A 21,976-nucleotide genomic window follows, 5' to 3' on the forward strand; every position below is an offset into this window, starting at 1 on the left:
AGTTCCAACCTGTTCACGAGGCTTGCTGCTGATGCTAACCTCGGGTGTATCCTCTGGTTACTCTCTGGCAACCTCCGCTCTCGACTCTTAGAAAAAAGGAAAGTTCTGGCACTCGGACACACTGGCCATTCCGTGGTTGTCCGGGCTGAGTCTCAGGATGGTCAGGAAGCGCACTGTGAGAATGTCCTGCCCTTGGGAGCCTTTCTGCTCCTGGGCTGTCCTGCCCTGGAACTGTCTCGCACCCCTGGAATTCTCCTTAGAATTCCCTTTAGAATTGCCTCTAGAATAGTTCTTTTTAAATCTTGGAGCTCTGTGTTGCCTGTTTTTACCTGGAGGAACTTCAGCTCGTTCATTGGCTGAAAGTCTCATGGGCATCAGAGACCCATGTGGGTTACTTGGCCCTACCAGTTCCTGATTGGCTGATGATGAGTAACCATGCCCTCTGACCTTGGGGTTGTAAACCACTTGGATGAGGCTCTCCCTTGGAATCTTGCAGACTTTAAGGCGCCAATGGATGACCATTGATCATGATAGCCAGGCTTAGCTAAGTGCATCCCCATTTGGGAGCTGTCCCTTATCAAAAGAAAACATCTTTAAATCAGCCTGCATGAATAGTTTCTCTGTGGCTGCACCACAGAGATGAAGAGAGAGATGGGGCCTCATTTGGGAAAGCACAGCAACACTTAATTCTGTCTTATTAACAAGCATTGCCACTACAAGGCGATACCGCATTATTTTGCAGTGCGCTTCACGTGGTATACCGCAAGTTACGGTATTAATACCGTTTATTCTCGCATAGAACCGCATGATACCGCATGATAACGCAGGTAAAATAATAGTATCCGGAATTTCCACAAGGTGGAGCTAATAAAGCTCAACCTCTCATGTTTGAGCTGTCGCCATGAAAGTCTTTACCAAAGATATTACTAGCAGTATTTATAATGAATGACCTTGGACAAGCTGTAAACTCAAAGTATTGCCCTGGTCCACATTCTTTTTTTCATTGACCGTCTTTGTAAAAGTAACACCACAGCATTTTGTTGATCCAATCACGCATTTGTTTCCAATCATGCAAAGTACAGTAATTTTTGAGAATCTCCGATTCACCATGCCTTTCACATTCTCATAAAAGATATTGATTTAGGAACATAAACATATAACTGTATGCAAAACTGTACTGTATACAGTATGTATATGTATATTTAATGTCTTTACTGTGCCCGTTTAAGTATTGAATATTTATATGGAATTTTACCACTGAAGGGAAATCATAGTAGCTGAGCATAAAAAGAATAGGAGCATACTGTAACGCGTGTGAAGGCCATACACGATATTAATTTTGGAACATAAACATACAGTATTACAGTATGTAAACTGTATATCGCTGGTCTCGGTACTTTAAAGAAAAAATACACACCAGTATTCCATTTCTCCCTAAACATTTTAAGTACCGAAGTCTTTAACTAACATGTGAAATAACGTGTATAAAAAGTGGTAGTTTTAAGCTTTTCTGTGAATACGCTCGATACCGGAGTCAACAAGCATACTTTTAGAATTTGATATCTAAAGAAATTAATAACGATATAATTATATTCATGTTCTACAACACAATAGAACACGCTGTACAATGTCTGTTGATACTGTTTGTGTTTAAACTCTCTGTTAAAACTGGGGCTGTTTCATCACTCCTCATGTGACCTTGCGGGTGGTACTGTGGTCTAGGTGCCTGACTTGTAAACCACAGGTTGGGTGTTCAAATCCAGCTAGCGCCACAACTTTTCTTTTAACAAACATTTCTTTAAAAATTAAAATAGAAATGTTATGGACAATTAATTGATTTTTTATATTTCTAAATATCACAACATGTTCGAATTTAAGTCATTTTTAATAACAATGAATAGTTGTAAATTGTAAATACGACATTTACATTGGTGTTATTAATTTTTCACTTGAGTATATGGAGGACTGTCAGCTGTCACTGAGAGCAGACCCCCCCCTCTTAGGCTACGCAAACGATCTTTTAGATTTTTATAGAGAAATGGAGGCTGTACAGTATGCGTTACAATATAAACATTTACTGTCAAACTTTAAATCAGCAATTGATTTAAAGACGATCTGTCAAAGCGCAATGAAACCTATTACTTGATTCTTATGGACGCCCGGTCCCGCCAGGGATTAAAAAAAAACATGCAATCGCGTATCTAAATAAACAACAGTATAACTATGTTCATGCACAAACAGTAGCATGTTACATTATTAGTTTGGGGGTCTCCTCTTGCCACAAAGCTCTAAATTGCAGTTTGAGTGCGGTTTTTGACTTTTTTTAAATTACAACCCATAAATAAAGCCGATACTGGTTAGACTTTTAATTATTTTAAACTGTATTACAGCAGCACAATGCACAATGCAACGTAAATCCCTACCTTTGTCTTCTGCGTAATAATGTTCACCTCTCTGTCCAGCAAATTAACAATAGTAATAATAATGAACTTTATTGTACATAGCGCCTTTAAAGGTGGCTCCTCAAAGCGCTTTACAGAATAAAAACAATAACAACAATACTGTTAGGCTGGGCAAACGATTTTTAATTTAAAAAAAAAAAGAAATAAAAAATGAGATATAATGTGTTCTGGCTTAGACATTGCACGACTTTAAAACCTATAAAAACAGATTTCGAGAGTTAATAACCACTTTTTATGCGCGAAAAACGGGTGATCTTTTGCAGCTGTTTCACTGTTTTAAACGAATAAGAAATTAGATTGCTCATAAATCTAATCACTTATTCTACATAAACACAGCGTAATTGCTCTCTGAAAATGCTCTTTTTCTTGTTTGTTTTGGAGACCTTGATCGAAACTGATTTGAGATGTCAGAACGGATTTATTTTCTGTGTATTTCTGTGTGCGCATTTCCTACATTGCTTCGTTTGTCGAGATTTTAACTTTATATTTAGGCTCAGGATTTCAACTATAAATCATACACTAATTACTAGCAGTAAATACTGATGTTTTGCTCCCTCTTACCACAAACATATATATGTATTATAGCTGGAATTAACTTTTTTCCGTACGTGTCTCTACCTACTGCGACTCAAACACGGAATGCTTAAAGATGGCAACAAGTCAGGCACCCAGAGGTGGGGGGTGCGTCTTTCCGCCTCCATAACATTTAGGAAGTTAAAAAAAAATTGCGTCGAAAAGCCGGGCGTAACAATTGTTTCCTTTTTCTGATCACTCACTGTTTGGATACTCGTCTCACCTGCCCTGTTCTTTGTTTTCTTGTTATTTGCTGTGTATGCCTGCTGCGATCCACTCCTGCCCTCACACCTAAAGAAGACTATTTTACATTTCTTTGTGCGGTCCATAGTGCAATTAACCCTTGCTAATACATTTGCGGCCTTTTGAAAGTCTGTGCTGTCCTTTGAAAGCGAGATCTCTGGTTTGATCTCTGGTTCTTTGACAAAACAAGGCTCGCCAGATAATGTGAAAAAGACACAAATCGAAACCTGTTTTTATAGCTTTTAAAGTCGTGCAATGTGTAAGCAGGAACACATAATTATATCTTATATATGAAAAATACATAATATAGCTCCCAAACAAATGCAAACGTGTTTTTAATAAAATGTTTTTATTCATTCATAATCTAACTCGCATAACTCACATTCCCGAGTGCCCCCCACCCCATCTAACAATTTTAGGAAGACTAAGGAAGGACTAAGAAAGTTGTCATCTGTTGTTGAAGCTCTGTGAGCTCTGTGACTTTGAGACCACTTGTTATCCCAAGTTATTTGAATCACCACAATTCAAATAGAGAAAAAAGAGCTGACTGACAAGATTTAAGATGTGGCTGTCAATGTTAGATTAAAAAAAAACATATTGCCCTACGTTAGTTACATTGCTTGAAAAATAATTTTATTTCGAGAGACTGGATAAGTAATTCAAGTGTTTTCTAACTTCCTGAAAAACAAGTAATAATTTAACAATATGTGCAAATGTTTTATGATATGTCGCTGTTGTGAATGTCTGTAGAGTGTATCTTATTTGCCTGTCCTGACTGGTGGAGCTCATCCAGCTGTGTCTGGAGACACAGGCCAGGGTATCAGCCAAGGTATCGGCTTGTTCTCCCCTCCCGCCCCTCTCTGTGTACAGTAGAGCCTCCTGTCCTGACTGGTGGAGCTCATACAGCTGTGTCTGGAGAGAATCCAGGGTATCAGCTTATGAGCACTCTGTGATTAAATTAATTATCATTACATTATCATTCCCACTGTGCATAACAAGGAAGATTAATAAACATAAGGTTGTTTAATGACAATCTATTGTATATCTCATGGCTAAATAGTCAAGTCTAGCCAAAAGAGAAAACACCGACTTTATTTAAACCCAAGCGAAAGTATTAATGGTTTTTAATTACCATACTTTTATGGTACATGACTTTGCTAAAATGTATTTAAAAATAAAAACGATTGCACGCCTGTAGCTTTTTCACGAAACCTCCTAGGGTAACGAAATTCTTGCATTGTACAGCTTTTCAGCTAAATATACAGTATTTTTATCGCTTACACCTGAAATTGGAGCTGCTCGCCGAGCGGTGAATAGCGACTAAATAAGCAGTGAAAACATTTGTCTGTCTTTCTGTGGGGGGAAGGGAATCTGATCTGATCTGCAATCGCTGGAAGACTCGCCCCCTTCGTCACAGCCAGCACTCCCGCAGAGAGTGATGAAAACCGCACTGGGCCACTCCTATTTGGCATATTAGTTATGGAGGCGGAAAGACGCACCCCCCACCTCTGGGTGCCTGACTTGTTGCCATCTTTAAGCATTCCGTGTTTGAGTCGCAGTAGGTAGAGACACGTACGAAAAAAAGTTAATTCCAGCTATAATACATATATATGTTTGTGGTAAGAGGGAGCAAAACATCAGTATTTACTGCTAGTACTTAGTGTACGATTTATAGTTGAAATAATATAATATATAAATATAATATAAATAATGAAATATAGCCTAAATATAAAGTTAAAATCTCGACAAACGAAGCAATATAGGAAATGCGCACACAGAAATACACAGAAAATAAATCCGTTCTGACATCTCAAATCAGTTTCGATCAAGGTCTCCAAAACGAACAAGAAAAAGAGCATTTTCAGAGAGCAATATTGCTGTGTTTATGTAGAATAAGTGATTAGATTTATGAGCAATCTAATTTCTTATTCGTTTAAAACAGTGAAACAGCTGCAAAAGATCACCCGTTTTTTGCGCATAAAAAGTGGTTATTAACTCTCGAAATCTGTTTTTATAGGTTTTAAAGTCGTGCAATGTCTAAGCCAGAACACATTATATCTCATTTTTTATTTCTTTTTTTTTTTAAATTAAAAATCGTTTGCCCAGCCTAACAGTATTGTTGTTATTGTTTTTATTCTGTAAAGCGCTTTGAGGAGCCACCTTTAAAGGCGCTATGTACAATAAAGTTCATTATTATTGCTATTGTTAATTTGCTGGACAGAGAGGTGAACATTATTACGCAGAAGACAAAGGTAGGGATTTACGTTGCATTGTGCATTGTGCTGCTGTAATACAGTTTAAAATAATTAAAAGTCTAACCAGTATCAGCTTTATTTATGGGTTGTAATTTAAAAAAAGTCAAAAACCGCACTCAAAATGCAATTTAGAGCTTTGTGGCAAGAGGAGACCCCCAAACTAATAATGTAACATGCTACTGTTTGTGCATGAACATAGTTATACTGTTGTTTCTTTAGATACGCGATTGCAAGGTTTTTTTTAATCCCTGGTGGGACCAGGCGTCCATAAGAATCAAGTAATAGGTTTCATTGCACTTTGACAGATCGTCTTTAAATCAATTGCTGATTTAAAGTTGGACAGTAAATGTTTATATTGTAACGCATACTGTACAGCCTCCATTTCTCTATAAAAATCTAAAAGATCGTTTGCGCAGCCTAAGAGGGGGGGTCTGCTCTCAGTGACAGCTGACAATCCTCCATACACTCAAGTGAAAAATTAATAACGGCAATGTAAACGTCGTATTTACAATTTACAACTATTTATTGTTATTAAAAAATGACTTAAATTCGAACACGTTGTGATATTTAGAAATATAAAAAATCAATTAATTGTCCATAACATTGCTATTTTATTTTTTTAAAGAAATGTTTGTTAAAAGAAAAGTTGTGGCGCCAGCTGGATTTGAACACCCAACCTGTGGTTTACAAGTCAGGCACCTAGACCACAGTACCACCCGCAAGGTCACAAGAAGTGGTGAAAGAGCCCTACACAAACAGTATCAACAGACATCGTACAGCGTGTACTATTGTGTTGTAGAACATGAATATAATTATATCGTTATTAATTTCTTTAGATATGCGATTCCATATTATATTCCCTATTAATCAAATTCTAAAAGTATGCTTGTTGACTCTGGTATCGAGCGTATTTGCAGAAAAGCTTAAAACTACCACTTTTTATACACGTTATTTCACATGTTAGTTAAAGACTTCGATGCTTAAAATGTTTAGGGAGAAATGGAATACTGGTGTGTATTTTTTCTTTAAAGTACCGAGACCAGCCATATACTGTAATACTGTATGTTTATGTTCCAAAATTAATATCGTTTATGGCCTTCACACGCGTTATGCTCCTATTCTTTTTATGCTCAGCTACTAAGATTTCCCTTCAGTGGTAAAATTCCATATAAATATTCAATACTTAAACGGGCACAGTAAAGACATTTAAATCTTTCTACGACTGACCAACGCACCATGAGTGCCCCTGTCGGTCAACCAATCACATACCGCGGTATGACACGCAATGACGTAGCCAATTACCCGTGGTACGTGTCTGTGCCGCGCACTTTGAATGGCTGCATCTGTATTTTCATTGTTAATAAATATTTGTTTAAACCAGTGTGCCTGAATTATGACTGTTTTCTGTGTCTCAGAACAAAAAACTCAAGTTCCCCTGACTATACCAACTGCCTATGTATATGAGGGTTATGTCCTGTCCAGGCTGTATACCACACTGATCCCCTTGCAAGCTGGGATAGGCTCTGGCTCCCCCAAGAGCTGGTACAATGAAGCAGTGATTTCAACTGAGCAAAAATGACTGTCTCTCCAGAAGGCTAATACACATTGCTTGGTTCTTAATCCAAAGAGGTCAGAAAGGGAACACTGGATACTTCAGTATTTGTAGAGCAGACAACATTGGACAGAGACTGCAGCACAAATACACTAAGAGAAAGAGAGACACTCCCTCTCCTCCAGGATCAATGAATACAGCAGAATCCCCAAACCTCAAACACCCAAATATACACTTTTCTTCTACACCTCAAACCACATTGATGAAGATACAAGCCTAACATTTTACACACTATTTATTGGGCACCATGACATTATTTTCCTAGACAGACCAGTACAGAGCACTAGAGACACCCCGATATTCACTTGATCCTGCACCTCAGACAACTGAGCGCCTGAAAACATTAGAAAGCAAATATCTGTCGACGGCTTGACATTATCCTGTTTACCATTTCACGTTTATTTCAAGAATTTCTTTGCTTTTGGGTTAATCCAAAAGGGTGGTAGCACTGTGGCTCAGGATCTGCGCCTGTAGCTGGAAGGTTGCTGGTTCATATGCTGTGGCCAGCAGAGGAACCCTATTCTGTTGGGCCCCTGAGCAAGGCCCTTAACCCCAACTGCTCCAGGGGTGCTGTATAAATGGCTGACCCTGTGTTCTGACCCCAAGCTTTTCTCCCTGTGTGTGTGTCTCATGGAGAGCAAGTTGGGGTATATGACAAGACAAATTCCTAATACAAGAAATTGTATATGGCCAATAAAGTGATCTGATCTTATCTTATCCATGTGAAATCACCAGAGGCCTCCCGACTGACCATCTCAGATTTGCTTCATACTTTCAGGAAATAATGTCACAGTGCCCGATAAATAGTGTGTACGATTTTAGGCTTATATCTTCATCCCTGTGGTTTGAGGTGTAGAAGAAAAGTGTATATTTGGGTTTTTGAGGTTTGGGGATAAAGTGCAAAGTTCCATAAGTCATTACCAGTGGTTTTCAACCTGTGGGCCGCGGCCCCATGTACTGCAGGGGGGCTGTCAAACGATTGCTGTAATCAGGGCGCTACGGGGGGGTGCAATGGGTGCAACTGCACCCAGGCCCAGATCTAAGGGGGGGTCAGTTGCCAACGTCATTAAAATGACAGCTTTTTTTTGGAAAAGGCCAGGAGTAAAATAAAACGAACAAGAGTTCGTATGTCTGGGGCGGGGGCCGCGGTATTATCCCATAGCAATATTAATCCGGCATGTTTTCAAATCAAACACAATGGTCTATTGGAAAACATGGCGGTGCGGATGATTTGCAGTTGGTCATTGACGCCTTCATTCCAAAATATGTAGAACTGAATAACCCAATCTGGTCCCCTGCAAGACTGAGCACCACATAAGCTACATTTAGCTAAGCTGTGTTCGTTAGTGTGCAACATGAAAGAGATCCAGAAATGTATGTTGGGTAGTGAAAAACGCAAAGAACAGAAAAGAAAATTAGAGAGGAGAAGTTTAAAGTGAACTTTTTCAATTGCTTACTGGACACTGCCACCAGTGAGACAGAAGACCGGTTTTCTTTCTTGAGCGAATCCAGGCGTCTTTTTGGCATTTTGTTTGACATCAAAAAGACTAGAGATAATTCAACTGAAGCCTGTAACGAACTTGCCTTGTTCTGTAGTAGGCATGGCAGAGATTTGGCAACTGAATTAAAGTTTCTGTCTCATCTGCTCCCCAATGAATAATAATAATAATAATAATTGCTTACACTTATATAGCGCTTTTCTGGACACTCCACTCAAAGTGCTTTACAGGTAATGGGGACTCCCCTCCACCAATGTGCAGCATCCACCTGGATGATGCGACGGCAGCCATAGTGCGCCAGAACGCTCACCCCACATCAGCTATCAGTGGGGAGGAGAGCAGAGTAATGTAGCCAATTCATAGAGGGGGATTATTAGGAGCCCATGATTGGCAAGAGCCAATGGGAAATTTGGCCAGGACGCCGGGGTTACACCCCTACTCTTTTCGAGAAACGCCCTGGGATTTTTAATGACCACAAAGAGTCAGGACCTCGGGTTTACGTCTCATCCAAAGGACGCCGCCTGTTTACAGTATAGTGTCCCTGTCACTATTAGGACCCACGCGGACCACAGGGTGAGCCACCTGCTGGCCCCACTAACACCTCTTCCAGCAGCAACCTTAGTTTTTCCCAGGAGGTCTCCGATCCTGGGACTGACCAGGCTCACACTTGCTTAGCTTCAGTGGGTTGCCAGTTGTGAGTTGCAGGGTGATATGGCTGCTGGTAAGTCAACACTCCGTCTCAAGTTCTGCAGTACTGGGTCAACAAAAATAGGAAATCCATTTCCAAACACAGTGATAGCATGTCAAATGTTTTTAACAATTCCAAATAGCCATCGCCGGTGCTGATAACTTGTTTAGCAAGCTGAATTTGTTCAAAACGTATCTAAGGTCCACCATGTTACATGTGTCGATGAAGGTCCGTAAAGTTGGTTCGTTAGTGCTACGTTTGTGCTGTTGAAAGTAGTGTTTGTGCTGGGTCGCATCTTTAAACGGCCGTTGATTCACATATTAATTTAAAAACGACACAATGAGAAACCGATTACTTCTTCAGATTTTTTAAAAAAGGACACAGCTACGAAATATTGAGACGTGCTAAAGTCTATTTCTAAGAACATGCAGTTGTTTGCTAATGTTCGCCTTTTAAGGCTACATCCACAACTATTCTGATAAGGGTATATAGCTCAAGAACGAAAGCAGCACAAACGCTACTGAGACCGATCCGGGTCCCCTACGACGTTGTAGGGGGGCTCAGTGACATCACACCCCCCAAAATGAAGGCGCTATATCTCGGGAAAGAAAGAAGCTGGGAAGTTACTTTCAACGGTACAATCTGGCACAAATGTAGCACTAACAAAAGTGGCTTCTCTACAATGTTGATGGGGGACTGAGTGACGTCACGACCCCGAAAAAACAAGGTGCTATATCTCGGAAACAAAAGCAGCACGAGCGCTACTTTCAACGGCACAAACATAGCACTAACGAATGAGGTAGGTTTCATCGTTTGTGCTGTCTGTAGGGGGGCCAATTTCATGGAGCTTGTTGATTAGGCTACTGCTGAGGTATAGCACAAGCCCATTTCAGACGGTGAGGACGGCCTGGTCCTTCTATGGGCCATGGAAATTTTTATGGTCTGTCATGTGGGCCGCGAGCTGTAATAGGTTGGGAACCTCTGCTTTAGAACTATTGATGTTAAATGCATGAAATTTTCAGGGATTGTTCATTGGTGTAAGGTGTCTTTACTAAAACAAATGATCCACAGTTGCATGTCTGCCAATTTATGGGTTGTTGAAAATCTTTTTTTTTTTCGTGCATTGGAGCAAATTTGGCCCTCTGTATCTCCACATTGAAGCACATCGGATCTTTCAAATTTCGGTATGTATTACTCATATTTTTGGCAACTAGGTATTTGTCTAAATAAATCAAACATTCTGATTTATGACACCTTAAAAATGAAAAAAAATCATGCTGCGCCTATATTTCAATTGCCTATTGCTCATGTCTGACAAGGTCTGCCATAGAAACAATTATAGCGAGAGCATGTGGTAATTTGCAAATGTACCAAATATGAACTTGGTATCTCGAACCAAACTGTATTTTTTAAGGTATCAAACACACTATGTTTTACTACAGACAGAAATGCTGTTTTAAGGCATGTAATATACATAGATGCTCCCAATAATCCATGAAACCTGTAAATTCATAAATTATTTTTTATCACTGTCCTTTAGAAGCACATAGCTGTGTGCTTATACTTGCCAGCCAGATATGGTGGCTGATGTCAGCTGCTGCACATCCTCATGGTGCCTCTAAGACTTACAATTGGCCCAGGAGAGGAGATATCTGTTGGGTCCCTCTGGCGCATATCATGAAGATTATTGATGCCTCACTTACATCAGCTGCCAGACAGTATAAACTTCCATCTAATGTGGAAAAGCAAATCGATGAGTTGTTCAAATGTTTCAAGTAGACACTATTTCTTTAAGGTTTGGGTTGTTCTGACACTGTAGTTTGTTTAAATGGTAGAACTGGGTAAGGTAGAATTACCTAGAATAAAGATCAATGGACTATTTAGACATAAAATACATATTAGTTATCTGATAACACTGTATGATTGTATTATAATTAGTGTGCCTCTGTCTTTTACATTTCCATCTGTAGTAAAACATGGTGTATTTGATACCTAAATAATTATAGTTTGGTTCAAGATACCAACTTCATATTTGGTACATTTATTAATTGAAACATACTATTTTCTTTGGTTAATTCTTTTTATGGTAGACTTTGTCATACATAAGCATTATTTTTTTTCCAATTCAATTCAGTTTTATTTGTATAGTGCTTTTTACAATGGACATTGTCACAAAGCAGCTTTACAGAGTTCCAGGCCTGAGCCCCCAGTGAGCAAGCCTAAGGCGACAGTGGCAAGGAAAAACTCCCTTAGACTAAAGTAGGAAAAAAAAACAAGGCTCGGGTTAAATTATAATGAACACAGATGAGTCGTCTATATTTACATGGTACATGATACATGGTGGAAAAAATCACATTTATTTTCATTTTTAAGTTTGATTACTTTTAGACAAATACCTAGTTGCCAAAAGAGTACTATAAAATGAGTAATAAATACCACAATTTGAAAGATCTGATGTGCTGCAACGTGGAAATACAGAGGGCCAAAGTTGCTCCAATGCACAAAAGAAAAACTTTTTTTTATACGATTTTCAGCAAGCCATAAATTGGCAAACATGCAACTGTGGATCTTATGCTTTATATTTAAGACACATTTACACCAAAGAACAATTCCTGTACATTTCATGCATTCCGCATCAGTAGTTCAAAAGTAATGATTTATGGAACTTTGCACTTTTTTAACACAAACTGGGGCCACGCCCCCCGTTTTAAAGCCTCTATATCTCAGAAACTATTGAAGATACAAGACTAAACGTCAACACACGATTTATTGGGTACAATGACATTATTTTTTTGAAAGTATGAAGCAAATCTGCGATGGTCAGTCGAGAACATTTTCTTAAATCTGAATGTACCCTAAACCTAAAGCGCTGGAAACACGTTTGGCCGAGATGATCTTAAAAATAAGGAAGATGTTCCAACGATAAAAAAAAACATTAAACAAGCGAGATCCCAAAGTTTTCTATAGTGAGGGTGTAAACACAGTAGTTCATCGTTTTTATTCGAGTTACTGAACGATATTAAGGCAATTTAAACGACGTGTTTTCAGCCGTTACTGTGTTACAGATGTTTTCAGCACCATAACGGAAATTAGTTCAGTTTCCAGTAAAGAATCATGTTGCTACATCACACAAGTCTTTTCCACTTCACTCTATTTATGCACTACTCACCAGTAAGGAAGTTAAATACACTGTTTTTAAACACATACACACTAACTTCATACAAGTCACTGCACTGACCTGACAGCTCCAGTTTCTTGTCCATTTCTTCTATTTCTGCAGTGACTTCATAGGGAAGCGTGTGTCCAACATGATCTGTCTGCGCCTGATCTCCTCTTGCTCCCGACTCCTTCTCCCACAACTGCAATCTCCACTTCAGGCTCTCGTTTTCCTTCTTCAGCTGCGCCATTTCACTCCCGAAACTGTCCTCCACACACTGTGTGATTTTAGACACAGTCCATCTCACCAGGATCCGGGAAATGCTGTGGAGTTTTTCTTCAAACTCGATCTCAGAGTCAAACATCCTGTTTCGGAAAATTTCTGACACTTCATACACGATCGATTTAAGCAAAACCTCCATGAAAGAGTGGAGCTCGGTTTGCAGATTTAACATGCACCGCGCCATCCTTCTTCGGAGTCGGTCAGAAAAAAAGGCCGATTTGCGGAGTTTAAACACAATTGCCTTCTTTTTTATTTTATTCTGCGCAAGTCCTGTGATCTGTTCAAGCATGAGCACAGTCGACAAGACGTCATCAGGTAGTGTATTCGCGAACGGAAAAGATATTTTAAACAGAATAACTTTCTTCTTAATTATATCATCTAAACTAGCTGATTCAATCGACACCACAAGGTGAAATGTCTGCACAGCCGCGCAGCATGATGACGTCATTCAGGGGCGCTGCTGAAACTGGAGCTGAGAAAGAGAAGTTTCTGATTCAATTAGCTGATGACACAACGCTATTTTTAAGAAATCATGCAGAGATTGAGAAGGCAATTAAGTGTATAAAGGTTTTTTCCTATGTTTCTGGTCTTTCTCTAAATTTTAAAAAAATGTGAACTGATGGCTCTTGGGAACTGTGACGTTTTATCCATATGTAATATTTCTGTAAAAGATGTAGTTAAATATCTAGGTATTAAGATTTCCAAAAATCCAAAAACTAGAAATGATCTAAACTTTTCTCCAATTATGCATTCATTTGAGAAAAAAATTGACTTATGGTTGTTAAGAGACCTTTCTTTAAATGGTCGAATACTTTTGTCTAAATCTGAGGGTTTATCTAGATTAGTTTATGCTTCACTGGTTCTGGATGTACCACCTTCAATTATTAGGAAAATTGACTTTAAACTTTTCAAATTTATCTGGAGGAATAAACCCCATTATCTTAAAAAAGAGATTATTTGTCGTCCACAGGCAGAAGGGGGCTTAAATGCTTTAGATTTTAGGACATCTAATGCTATTTTTAAGATTAAATGGATACAAAACTATTTAAAAAATAAGCAAAGTATATGGCATATAATCCCCAATTTGATATTTCAAGAAGTAGGGGGTATAGAGTTTTTACTAAACTGTAACTTTGACGTTGGAAAAATCCCCTTGAAACTTGCTAGTTTTCATAAACAAGTACTTCTAACGTGGTCACTTATGTGTAAACATAACTTTTCCCCTCATAGATTTACAGACATATAAAAATTAGAAATAAAACCTTTTTTTTTTAAATTGGGTCAAGAATGGTATAATTTGGATTAAACAATTAATGCTGATGGTGAAATATATAGTTACGCCTGGTTTGTTAATATATACAATATTTCTATTAATTTTGATCAGTATTTCACTGTAATTAACGTGATTTCTGGGGAATTATTAACCCTTTTAGGGAGTTGTAATAGTAGTCCTTTAGAAACGTTGGAAGAATTTACAGCTCACATTAGACTACAAGGAAAGGATATTCTGAGTTGTGGATGTAATAACCAATTTTTTAGATCCCTGTTGAAAAATGATAATTTACTTGCGGTTACAATATATTGGAATTCCTCATTTGGAAAACGCATTGATTGAAAACATTTTTTGGATGATTCCCAATAAATATTGTATAACCAATAAGGTTAAGGAGGTTTCATACAAAATAATTAATCAAATTTACCCAGTTAAGACTCTTGTTACCCAGCGATTTAAAATTAATATAGATGATAAATGTGTCTTTTGTGACAGTAGCCCTGAAACTATTCAGCATCTGTTTTGGTCCCAGGGTAAAAATTTTCTGGACTAAGCTGCAGACTTATATTAAAAAAAAACAATATTGATATTTGCTTTGATGAAAAAGATGTTATGTTAAGTTTCAGCCCCATCGAAAACACATTTACACCAAAGAACAATTCCTGAAAATTTCATGCATTCCGCATCAGTAGTTCAAAAGTAATGATTTATGGAACTTTGCACTTTTTTAACACAAACTGGGGCCATGCCCCCCGTTTTAAAGCCTCTATATCTCAGAAACTATTGAAGATGCAAGACTAAATGTCTGCACACGATTTATTGGGTACAATGACATTATTTTTTTGAAAGTATGAAGCAAATCTGCGATGGTCAGTCGAGAACATTTTGTTAAATCTGAATTTACCCTAAACCTAAAGCGCTGGAAACACGTTTGGCCGAGATGATCTTAAAAATAAGGAAGATGTTCCAACGATAAAAAAAAACATTAAACAAGCGAGATCCCAAAGTTTTCTATAGTGAGGGTGTAAACACAGTAGTTCATCATTTTTATTCGAGTTACTGAACGATATTAAGGCAATTTAAACGACGTGTTTTCAGCCATTACTGTGTTACAGATGTTTTCAGCACCATAAACGGACATTAGTTCAGTTTCCAGTAAAGAATCCTGTTGCTACATCACACAAGTCTTTTCCACTTCACTCTATTTATGCACTACTCACCAGTAAGGAAGTTAAATACACTGTTTTTAAACACATACACACTAACTTCATACAAGTCACTGCACTGACCTGACAGCTCCAGTTTCTTGTCCATTTCTTCTATTTCAGCCCCATCGAAAACAATATTAAAATTTTGTTTGTAATAAATTTAATTTTTATAATGGCACACATTATTCATAAATTGGAGTGGTCTGGGAAGAACCCTTTGTTTGAGCATTTTAAAATGGATGTAAGGGGGTATTTGCAGAAGTGCAAAAATAGGAAAGCCATGTGGACATTATTCTTATTTAATTTCTTTTTCATAATTTATGTAGTAATATGTACCCCTGAGGATCTTTTTGTCTTGAATTGTTATATGTAGTCTTGTTTGTGCTGTAATTTTTGTTATTCTGTTAAGCATATTTTTTTTTAAAAAGATTGTACTCATCGGACATCTTGAATTGAATTGAAGTTTCTGCAGCCGGATATAAACCTCACTGACCTGATAGCGCCACCTACTCAGGAAGTGCGAATCTTTTTTTTAATTAAAAGTATAAAGAATTTACAAATACAAATACAACCAGAGGATCAGAAACAGGTACAAGAGAAAAGACACAAACAGAAAAAAACATTTAACCGCCAGAGGTAATGAAGTAAATTATGTGATCAAATTGTATTTTTTACATATATCATATGTTTTCCTTGCTTTATTATTTCTCAAATGTTTTATAGATTTTAAATAGTGTTTCAGCTCCACCTCAAAAGTACTAAAAAGGGGAGTATTATTAGACCATTTTGATTTATGAATGTGAAATTTACCCAGAATGACTAATAATTTTACTATAAATAAATGCTATTTTTCCAAATTTTCTATGAAACAGTACAATAAAATATCAAAATCCTTAAATCTAAAAAAACACCTTTAACTGCCTGCAAACTAAACTCTGCAAGTCTGTCCAAAACAACTTAAAAAAACCTACACCTAACAAATAAATGCATCAAAGCTTCCCTTTCAGCCCGACAAAAAACACACAGATCATCCTGCTCATGCTTAAATTTATAGAGCATTAATTTAACTGGATAAAACTTTTGAACAATTTTAAACGATATCTCTTTAACTTTATTTGTTATACAATATCTATCAGGAGTTGTCCAAACTAACTTCCAGTTTATATTTTCAAACATTGAATTCCAAAAAGATAAACAAGGAGGGATAAGATGGGGTTTACGAAGGTTCCTTATATGAGTATTGTTACATTTCTTATCCTTTATTTCCACGCCATCCAAGAAAAAATCAGTTGTAAGCCCAGAAAGGAAGTCCGTTCTAATAGCACCTTGATTTGCTTTTAACAAGTTCACTACACCTTCCGGAATGGCATCAAAAACTATTGCATATTCCTTAGGGGTGACAGGGAGCTGAAATCTCTCTAGGAATTCAGGATAAGTAAACAATCTACCGTCTTCATTCAACAGTTGAGCCACTAAATAAATTTTGTTGTTATACCAAGTCTGTAAAAAAAACGTATTTTTAAACTTAATGTCTTTATTATTCCAAATATAATATGTATGTGGTGAAAAATTGTGTTTGTATAATAAAGTCCAGTATAATAATTCTTGCTTATGAAAATTAGATAACTTAATTGGGATTTTTTTTATATCAAAGTTACATTTTTACAAAAAGTCAAGATCCCCAACATCCTGAAAAATTATGTTTGGAATAAAATTCCAAATATTATATTTATTATTAATATATTTCCTAATCCAATTAATTTTAAATGTTATATTTGACATATAAAAGTCTATAACATTCATGCCACCTTGATTTTTTGGTTTACTCAGAAGGTGTTTTCTAATATAATGAGGTTTATTCTTCCAAATAAAGATAGATAGATACTTTATTGATCCCGTGAGGGAAATTGCAGAAATTGGCAGAAAGAGAAATTAAGTTAAATTAAATTATATTAATAAAGTTATATAATAGTTTGTCAAACTCATCAATAAGATGTGAAGGAACATTCAGTGAAAGCGAAGCATACACAAAGCGAGAGATACCCTCTGCTTTCGACAGTAGAACCCCACCTGCCAACGATAGGTTCCTCATTAACCAAGACTGGAATCTTTTTTTAGTTTTATCTAAAATAGGTGTAAAGTTCAATTGACATCTTTCATCTTGGTCTTTACAGACTATAATACCCAGATAACGAACCACTTTCTTCACAGGTATATTCACTATTGCATCTAAATTAGAATCCTTAAGAGAAAACAGTTCACACTTGTTAATATTCAAAAACAATCCTGAGACTGATGAAAACACATTTAAAACCTCAATTGCTTTAGAGACCTCTTTACTATTCTTAAGAAAAATAGTAGTATTGTCCACTCGTTGACAAATCTTAATTTCTCTTTCCAAGATACTAATGCCTTCCATAATGCTATTTTTAATATGAAGAGCCAAAGTCTGAGCTACTAATAAAAAAAGAAAAGGAGATATTGGACATCCCTGCCTAATACCTCTGCCAATTTCAAATCTCAGAGATGTCCCATTATGCAATCTGACTGAGCTATTACACCCATTATAAAGAGTCTTAACAACATTCTGAAAATATTAACCAAAACCAAAAAATTCTGAACACTTAAAAATAAATGTATGTTCTACTGTATCAAAAGCTTTATAAAAGTCCACAAATAAAATATAATTATCATCTTCTATAAGATCACTATAATCTATTGTCAGGGGGAGTTCTTTCTGGACCCTATGCAGACGACACGATCCAGGGTTGAGTGAGAAAACATGAGGAAAAAAGCATGCAGGATACGGGGATGAAAACAGGGGGCCTGTCCATGGAGTGCTGGTGGTTGGGGGAGGTGTGGCCGAGGCAAACGGAAAATCCAAAACAGCGCAAAAAGTCCAAGGCCAGGCGATCCATCCGTGACAGACGATTAAAAAACTAGAACCGGGTCGGGACTGGCAGGGGAAACGGGAACAGAAACAGAAACTAAAACCATAACGGGGCCAGGCGCATCCAGGTCCCGTGCTCGCATGATGCGGGAACCAATGCAGAGCCCAGATTAGCGTCAGCGTCTGGCTTTGAAAAGGGGCTGGAATAGGGAACAGGTGTGGGAGATGAAACTAACAAGGAAGGGCTAGAGTGCCCTTAAGAGGAGGGGTTGCGATCGTGACATCTATCAGATCCAGAATTAATATATAATTATAATTATACAAATATGCCTGCCTTTCATAAAACCAGATTGTGTCTCATCAATAATTTGATTCAAACCTTTCTTTAATCTATTTGCAAATATCAAAGCTAATAATTTTGCATCATTATTCAACAAAGTTATAGGCCTCCAATTTTCTAATATTAACTTATCCTTGTCAGGTTTGGGAATAAGAGAGATCAATTCCTGTTTCAGAGAGGGTGGCATTTCTTTTTTTTTGTATAACTTCTTCAAAAACGCCAAATAAAAAATCAATTAATGAATCTTGAAAAAAAGTATAGAATTCACTACATAAACCGTCATTCCCAGGAGCTTAATTGTCTTTTAATTGATCAATATTTATCTTTATTTCATTCTTAGCAATTTGTTGATCACACTGTATACGGAATTCCTCATCTGTAAATCTAGCATCTCTCCTTATGGAATGCAGGAAAGCAACCATTTCCGACTTGTTCTGTCTTGCTGAATATAATGTTTTATAAAAATCAGTAACATATAAAGCTATATCTTTGAAATTATCTGTAATACTGACATTAATTTTTAACTTGTCAATCAATTTATATTCTAAACTTCTTTTTTCTAAATTATAGAAATATTTAGTATTTTTTCCCCTTCTTCCTTTCTTCTTGATCGTATAAATGCACCTTTAGCTTTTTCTTCATAAATCTGATCTAATTGCAATTGCAAAAGATTCATTTTTTCTTTTTCTTCCTGACTGTAATCAGTGGTCTGAGTTAATGCAATTATATGTAACCGGGTGGTTACGGAGTGGATATTTGAAATCTGACACTGAAATTGGTAGCTGTCGCTTTAAGACACGCACGTATGAGTGACGTCAGTGCGCTAGTAATTGTGGAAGTGGACATCGTAAAGTTGAGCGTGGTGTGTGTCTATGTGTGATGTGAATGCAGAGGTAAATGTTCAAAATTTAGTTGATGGTGTAGCTATCAAAAATGAACTTTGGAAATCCTTGAAAGAGATGTATATTGTTGATATATGAGGGGAGGGTGACATATTAGTTAGACAAAATTGGTGGAAGTTTAGGGATAAGGTGATCCTGACTCCCATGAGGTTCCAGTGCTGTGTGGGTGGGTTCGCGGGAATAATGTCCGTAACGGTAAATGGTCATACATTTTTGTTAGTTTGCATTTCTTTAACCATTGTTTGTGGAGGAAATGATTTGTTTTGTTCTTTGAGAATGACCTTATTCTGTTTAACTTGTTCAGAGTGTGTTAAAAGAAGACTGTGATATTCGGTGCGTCTTGGATTAGACGAGATTAAAGTGAGTAGTTTTGTTTTTATATTTCTGTGATGTAATGGGACCAATGAAGAATGTGGCATTCAGACTAATGTGGAGTATTTCTTTCCTTAGGGAAATTGCCACTACCGTATTTTTTTCTTTGTCTTTGTTATTTTAGTAGCACTTTGTGCATCCTGGTGTGTGTATATCTCCATGTATATCTATGTGAATCTTTCAGGTTAAAGGTTATACTGCATCCAATCTAAGTTCTGTAACAGAAAATAATACAACCACTCATTTTTTATGATTTCATGCAGATCCAGAATAAAAAGAATCCCCATTTAAGTTTATTGTAGTATGGTGTGTTCTTTCCCAGGCTACAAATCTTGGTACCAGGAGTGGGGTATTCTGAGCATTTGGATGCAGTATAAGGTCAAGTAAAAAAAAAATTTTAAAAAATACGGTAGTGGTGAAGAGCTGCACTGTGGGTGTCCGGTCTGCGCAGAGAGGTGTGGGAAGGACACCAAGGTGAGCATCCTGGACGTCCGGAGCAGGGACCCAGGAGTGGATCACCGGCAGAACCAGCATCCTGGACTGTTCTAGCGCACGTTGGCAGAGACTTTAGTGCTACTCTGCTCTCCTCCCCACTGATAGCTGGTGTGTGGTGAGCGTTCTGGCGCAGTATGGCTGCCGTTGCATCATCCAGGTGGATCATGCACATTGGTGGTGGTGTAGGGGAGTCCCCATTACCTGTAAAGTGCTTTGAGTGGAGTGTCCAGGAAAGTGCTATATAAGTGTAAGCACTTATTACTTACTTACTTATCACTTTCTGTAGCCAGTCACTGAGTTTGAGTTCTACAGGCAAATAGTGCACTATACAATGTCACGAAAAGCAGATGACTGTTCTCTCTCAGAGGAGGAAACTTTGAATGAGACAGATGTGCAAACTCAGCTTAGTTAGTTGAATAGGAAGCATGAAGAAGTGATGGCCAATATTGCTTCTTGGAGTAATGCATCCTCACGATCTTATGTCTATGTCCCTAGGGAACGTTATATTTCTATATTTAGTGGTGATTCTGAAAAAGATGGCAGGTCAGTTGATGACTTCATTGACGAAGTAGAGCGGGTATTGCGTGTTCGTAACCAGTCACCTGTTGATAAGTTTGATTTTGTTATGTCTCTTCTGAGAAGTCCAGCCTTAGAAGAGGTTCGCCTGCGTGGTGTACATGAAACGGATCAAATCAGTGATATATTTGGCTATCTCAGAGATGCATTTGGAGATAAGCGCAGTACTTCTCAGTTGCTGAATGATTTCTATGGCCGAAAGCAAAAGGAGAGTGAGAGCATTCGTGATTTTTCACATGCTCTGTCTCAAGCTTGGAGTTTGATCTTGAAACAAGCTCCGGGGGTTGTGGCCAAAGACAGAGAGATGCTTAGAGATCAATTCATAGAGGGAGTCAAAGATCCTGTACTTACAGATGCAGCCATTCAAAATGAGCGGTAAAAGCCCGCGGTGCAGTAACCAACCCGCAGGGCACCGTAGGGCACCGCGGTAAGTGATTGGCTGGCCAAAATGACCGACAGGGGCACTCGTGGTGCATTGGTTGGTGGTGAAAAGATTTAATCATTCAATGTCTTTACTGTGCACATTTCAATCCGCTTAGTTTTGAATATTTATATGGAATTTTACCACTAAAGGGAAATTTTAGTAGCTGAGCATAAAAAGAAGAGGAGCATAACGCATCTGAAGGTCATAAACGATATTAATTTTGGAACATAAACATACAGTATATAGCTGGTCTTGGTACTTTAAAGAAAAAAATACACACCAGTATTCCATTTCTCCCTAAACATTTTAAGCTTCGAAGTCTTTAACTAACGTGATACCGGAGTCAACAAGCATACTTTTAGAATTTGATTAAAAGGGAATATAATATGGAATCGCGTATCTAAAGAATTTAATAATGGTATGATTATATCCGTGTACTGCGACAGGGCTGTGTAGGGCTGTTTCGCCTGCCTGTTCATGTGAGCTGTCTTGTAGCCTACTGGTCTAGGTGTGTGACTACCAACTAGAAGGTTGTGTGTTTGAATCCAGCTGGTGCTGGACTTTTCTTTTAACAAACATTTCTTCGAAAAAATAGAATAACGATATTATGGACAATCAATTGACTTTTATATTTCAAAATATCGCAACATGATCGATATTTGCGATATTTTGAACATATCTTCCCTTCTGACAGCGGTTCCTGCTTCTAGTGTGTGTGTGTGTGC

At 37.7% G+C, this 21,976-nt stretch overlaps 1 protein-coding gene across 1 annotated transcript in view; it reads right to left on the bottom strand.

Annotated features, from left to right (window-relative positions):
• LOC148811299 (uncharacterized) overlaps positions 1-13,187 on the bottom strand; it is a 36,673-nt gene extending 23,486 nt beyond the window's left edge. The window contains exon 1 of the mRNA XM_088908784.1: positions 12,571-13,187. Within this exon, the coding sequence (XP_088764910.1) occupies positions 12,571-13,060 (490 nt within the window). The 5' untranslated portion in view covers positions 13,061-13,187. The remainder of the gene's footprint in view (positions 1-12,570) is intronic.
• Between the last annotated feature and the right edge of the window lie 8,789 nt (positions 13,188-21,976).

The sequence above is a fragment of the Atractosteus spatula genome (genome assembly GCF_055471065.1).
Source record: "Atractosteus spatula isolate fAtrSpa1 chromosome 16 unlocalized genomic scaffold, fAtrSpa1.hap1 SUPER_16_unloc_1, whole genome shotgun sequence".
NCBI classification, from domain to species: Eukaryota; Metazoa; Chordata; class Actinopteri; order Semionotiformes; family Lepisosteidae; genus Atractosteus; species Atractosteus spatula.